This window comes from Priapulus caudatus, unplaced genomic scaffold (assembly GCF_000485595.1).
Source record: "Priapulus caudatus unplaced genomic scaffold, Priapulus_caudatus-5.0.1 Scaffold16, whole genome shotgun sequence".
Classification (NCBI taxonomy): domain Eukaryota; kingdom Metazoa; phylum Priapulida; class Priapulimorpha; order Priapulimorphida; family Priapulidae; genus Priapulus; species Priapulus caudatus.
The window spans coordinates 68,793-72,181 of record NW_014577077.1 but is presented as its reverse complement, the minus strand read 5'-3'; the positions used below and the strand labels follow the sequence as shown (position 1 = coordinate 72,181).

The following is a 3,389-nucleotide window of genomic DNA, read 5'->3' as shown; positions in this document are numbered from 1 at the left end:
CATAGAGGGCGACACTGCACAGTAGTGTACCAACATCACAATAATATGCATAAATTACTGTGATGTACAATAAATGTGTATGAATTTGAATTTTGTGATCGATTCCCATCCAATCAGCAGCCTTGTGATGAAGTTCCTGTTATCGTAAGTTTTCACTTAAGTAAGTTTAGTTTAAGTGGTTTCTGGCAACGCTATTAAAATTAACCTTTACATTAACATTAGACTTAAAATTAATCGTAACTTTACGAAGTTTCTGGCAACGGGCCCCTGGTATACTGTGCTACTTTTATACTCTAAATAGTACCTGTATCTGAAGGGGGTGAATCATCAGGTCCCAAAGAACTTCATCAAGATCACTGCCAGAAGGAAGCAACTCTTCCAGAGTTGCCCCTTGGAACTGTACAGCATGACTAATAAATAGTGCATACCACCGGTGCAACGGCAGATGGAACGACAGCTTGCATGATGAATCCTGAATGACAAAATGTTACCTATGTTACACCTACTATAAATGCAACAAACACTATCATCGTTAATACAGCTGATGAGTGTGCATGTCATTCCTATGCATATATGTGGTATTATTCTTACAAATATATTAGTTACCATAATCCAACTACCTTATTTAAGAGGTGCCACTAAGCTTGCTTGTACATCCTGATAATTGAAACTGTCAAATTCCAAGGTCTCATTCGAAACAGTTTTTCATTACATATCACCATTAAAATCCAAGCACTACACTACAACAGTTCCGCTTGAATAAATATTGACACACATGTACTCATGCATCAATTAAATTGCACAGGATTCCCCTAAAAAATGATATGAGGACAGTATTTTAAAATAGTAGATTTAATTAACATAAACTTAATTATTCACATTAACTACGAAATTTATATACTCTTTTGAACAAATTTCAAAATTAGGAGGTTCTGCACTTACCAGACTACGGATGTTGATCGCATCAAACCAGTTTAGTAATGCCGACATACATTTCTCTAGCAACGCTTTCGTGTAATGCAGTGTGTCCTGTTCACAAATAAGAAAGTTATTTAGTACATGCAAAATCATACTCTACATGTTATAATGACTATGTAATAGAAATGATGATTGATTCCATATTTTTGCACCTTTTTGTAATTTGTGCTGTGTACTGACCTTTATTTAAAATTTATTATTTTTATTTTTGTCACTTGAAAATCTACACAATGACTGCCCAACAGGGTGATGTACTTCTTAGACAATCAGACAATATCCCTATACTTTCATTCACACTAACGCACGAAGGGTCGTTGTCGTAACAGGTACTACAGATATGTACCCGAGGTAGTTTTAGGTTGTTTAGTATTATGTTTAAGAGATAAAGCGTTCCGGGCAAGGGGGGCCCTTCAAAATTATATTATATTTTTTTTTTTTAATTAAAAATTACCATAATAATCTAGAGATATCTGAACCTATATATCTGGATTAAATATGCACTTAGGAACTTATTTTTGTAAAAATCTCATTTTTGTCCAGGTAGGCCATTTCCAGCATTGACTTGTGACTTAGTCCGTATTATGCTGGAGCGGGTCACATATATGAATATGAAATGAAGTACTGTAGTGAGGTCCAAAAGCAACATAGCACACTATATATAACAACAGCAAATGAACTACAAAGTGCGATAACAAATATATACATCAAATATATAAATAGGAAATTAACTACCGAGGTGAAGCCTGATTGTGAGAAGCTGGGCAAGGAACGTTAGCATTCCCTCCATTAATGGTAGATCTTTCTCTTTCTCCAGGAAAGCATTTTTACTTCGCTCTTTCCTGAATGCCAGCCAATCCTCAGTATGGAACCTAACAAATACACATTGTAAAATTAGACCTGGTTTTTACTATTTTTGCTGTTAATATTCATAATTTTTAGTGATAAATAAATGAACTAGTAACATGCCACTTTAGTTCAGCAAATTATTTTATTAATTTCACTTTTTCATTTTAAATATTTGTCACTTAATAATAATAATTAGATAATATTCAATCAATGATGATAATATAATAGCCAGCTTACTTTTCTATAACTTTACTTAGGTATTTGTCGGGGTCTAACTTGCATGCACAGACCTGAAATAGCAAATCAAGTTCAAAGATGAAAATAAAATATTTTTGAATATAAATTGCTATATAAATATATTACATTGCTACTAGCAGCTGCTTATCAATCCAATAATAACAGTTAGCAGTGGGGTTATAAAAGGAATGAATGATACTTTTAAACCACCTCACCTGCAACATAAATATGTCAGGGTCGACCAAAGAATTGCAGAAATGACACTGGACATAGGTCATTGCCTGGCCTTTTATCTGTAGCCCATTTCGTACCCACATGCTAGCGAATATCTCGTAGAATGAAACCTAAAAATAAATTTGCAGTCTATACCAGGAGTGCAAACAATGAACAACACTACTGCAACACTAATGCTTTGCTTAATTAATTATTCATTAGCACAAATAAATGCTCACGGGTACAATAAGTTATCAACTCGTTACATTTCATTGATAGTTCAAAAATACAACATACCACTAATTGTATACAACAAAATCAATGTGGCCAATTATTCAATAATTATTCCATATGCCTAATCACTATGCGTATAACTATCCAACAATATAACATTGGACTGTTCTCCAACATTCAATTAATTCATTACGTTTGCATTTGTTTCACGCCATATTTATTACAATATTTAGCTAACTACTTGTGCATGCATTCAACCCACATCATGAAGCTTAACTAATTTAATATGCATGCAATCACGTAACTTACTCATAGTGTTTACGATTTTTAATACTCTAACATTACTAATCGACTACACACATACACTAATTAATTAAGCAAATTCCTGGGGCCCGTTGCCAGAAAAAAATTAGTCTTAACATTAACCTTAAACTTAAGTTTTTCTCTTAAAGCGTTGCCAGAAACTTCGTAAAGTTAAGAGAATTAAAAATTCTCGTAACTTTTCTCTTAACTTAAGAGATCCTAGACCCTCCCTTAACTTTAATATTAAGTTGAAAATAACACATTTGCACTACGAATTACAATTATAGTGATATTACATTTTATAATAATGAATAAAATGTGTGTTTTTCTTGAAAAACACGTCAAAATCATTAATTATCTACCGCTAATAAAACAAAACAATACATTTATAAATGACGTATGGCATTTGTTCTCTTGTTTCAAAAGTTTGCAACGCTTGCCACGATTCTCGCGTCTCTTGTTACAGTGTGAGAATTTGTCTTGTTGTGCAGAATTAATTCATGACCACGTAATATTTCATCAAATATTATTTATATGTGTTTAGCCATCATAATATGCATAAATTACTGTGATGTACA

The 3,389-nt window shown here is 32.8% G+C and overlaps 1 protein-coding gene across 1 annotated transcript in view; it reads right to left on the bottom strand.

Moving 5' to 3' along the window:
* Positions 1–1,702: 1,702 nt before the first annotated feature.
* LOC106810049 (E3 ubiquitin-protein ligase UBR3-like) overlaps positions 1,703–3,389 on the bottom strand; it is a gene marked incomplete in the record, with an annotated part of 36,537 nt that continues 34,850 nt past the window's right edge. Inside the window, 3 exon segments of the mRNA XM_014813317.1 lie at positions 1,703–1,847; positions 2,062–2,114; positions 2,277–2,405. Coding sequence (XP_014668803.1) covers positions 1,703–1,847; positions 2,062–2,114; positions 2,277–2,405 — 327 coding nt within the window.